Source organism: Dendroctonus ponderosae, unplaced genomic scaffold, assembly GCF_020466585.1.
Source record: "Dendroctonus ponderosae isolate FM_Combo_2020 unplaced genomic scaffold, Dpon_F_20191213v2 Dpon_F_20191213_1469, whole genome shotgun sequence".
Lineage (NCBI taxonomy): Eukaryota > Metazoa > Arthropoda > Insecta > Coleoptera > Curculionidae > Dendroctonus > Dendroctonus ponderosae.
In genome coordinates, this window is record NW_026017604.1 from 1 (window position 1) to 1,832 (window position 1,832).

The 1,832-nt window shown below is 42.4% G+C and overlaps 1 protein-coding gene across 1 annotated transcript; it reads right to left on the reverse strand.

Annotated features, from left to right (window-relative positions):
- Window positions 1–110: 110 nt before the first annotated feature.
- LOC125503244 lies at window positions 111–1,058 on the reverse strand (the record flags this gene model as incomplete). Its single annotated transcript, XM_048663292.1, is given in 2 exon segments — window positions 111–604; window positions 847–1,058. Coding segments are annotated over 2 exon segments (464 nt in total), but the record flags the coding sequence as incomplete, so codon positions are not given.
- Window positions 1,059–1,832: the final 774 nt, after the last annotated feature.

The window sequence follows — 1,832 nt, forward strand, 5'->3', positions numbered from 1 at the left end:
CCACCAAACAGCTTTTCTTCATTGGTCCACATCATGTCGCAGATGGTGGAAGCAATCACCAAAAGCACTATTATGCCCGTTACAAGCCTAAGAATTTTAATAGTATTGATTATTGCTATATGCTCGATGGAGCACATTTTTGAAAGTTGAAAAATTGCCGGTTTTCGCTGGTTCGAAAGAGTATTCGCTTCGGGGGACACATTTATTAGGCCGCTGTCTGAAGGAATTTAGTCCTAATTTAACGTTTCGATAGCACGAGTAGCTAGCATCTTCAGAGGCTATATTGGGTCGCCCGAAGTGAAGACTTTCCTGCATATGCTAGCGAAACGTTAGCATCTTCTGATGGCTATGGTTATTGACTTCGGACTAATACATACAGGAAAGATATATCCAGATGGTCCCAATTCCTATGATTTAGATCTGTTTGGCAACTTTGCTCGATAATTTGCGATGAGTAAGTGACATTCTCTTTTGTCAGGGCTGTAACTGCATTCGATAGATACTCGTTTAGGTATTCTTGTAGATCGGAAGGTTTGCATGAGGCTGGTATGCACCAGCCGAGCAAAACCGCATTTTCCGGCTGTTGGGCCGGATCTTTCTTATCCTGTAAATTTTGGAAAAACTGTTGAGAGCAATTTGATGCTGCGCCAAAGTCGAAGTGATTGCCGAGTGGCTCCGTTACTTCTCTTCGGAATGGGCGCATTAATGGACGAGTGAATAAACCCATACAACAGCGGTTGTGCAATCGGTTACGGTTCCCCATGTAGGTCAGTTATATAACTTTTACTTTCAATGTCAGTGTACCATGCACGGTTCCAAACGCGTATTTTCCAGCTTTATACTTACGTAAATTTTGCTGATGACAGTGTCGTTTAAGCCATAAATCAGCGATTTGGGATCCCGTGGATTGTTGGGCTCTGGCACGTTTGCCGATACGGTTGCCATACAAAATTGAGTAGGGAATGGAGCTTTGGCAGTGAGGCATTCCTCAAAGTGCCCAAATTGAGCAATGCTGCCCCGCAGGATCCCCTGGACTGATTTCGCCGATGAATCTCGCACTAAAAAAAATCAGCCTGAATCTACTTTTACTGTGGAGGTGCCTGAAGCAGAATAAACCTACAAGTTTCCTGGTTATTAGATAGAAAATCGCGTAATTGTGCAATGAGTGGCATGCATGTTTCTGGCAAATCCACGCAAACGGAATGTAAAGTTCGCGCAAGTAGCTGCATTCTAGCGCGAATGCATTGTCTGCGTAGCACTTTAGTGGAACATGATGATGTCTTTGCGTCGCCCCAAGTTAAAGTTCATTAAACAGAATATTTGCACATCTCAAGCACGGTTCCAACTGCTAAGAGCCTCTGGCATTCTAATTGTTTTCCATTAATAAAGGCTTGCAAGTAGGCCTGGGTAACACTGTGTTGAGTTGCGCTATTGAGTTGTTGCCGCTCTCTGAGCTAGCGGGTTATAACCCGTCGGTTTATGAGTTATAATTCATTTGTAAAGCTTTGCGGGACTCGAGACTGGAATTTTCGCCTCTAAAAAAGGGTTATTGACACTTTTCTGAGCAACGTTTTACCACTTTGTTCAAGCAAGTAAAAAAAGTCATCTAGATTTTCCCGGCAACAGAACTGAGTCCAAAGAAAGTCGACGAGTTTTCTTCTAAAATCCATCTTTTTTGCATGAAAGATTCAGTTTGCCAGTATTTTACAGAAAACGTTAGGAAAAACGCGGTTTTTCTGTTTAGAAATGTTGACCCAAAAGTGAAGAAACTCCAGTTTCCAAGAGTTTTACAACTAAATGATTATAAATTTGCGCTTTTTGAGTTCGGGGAA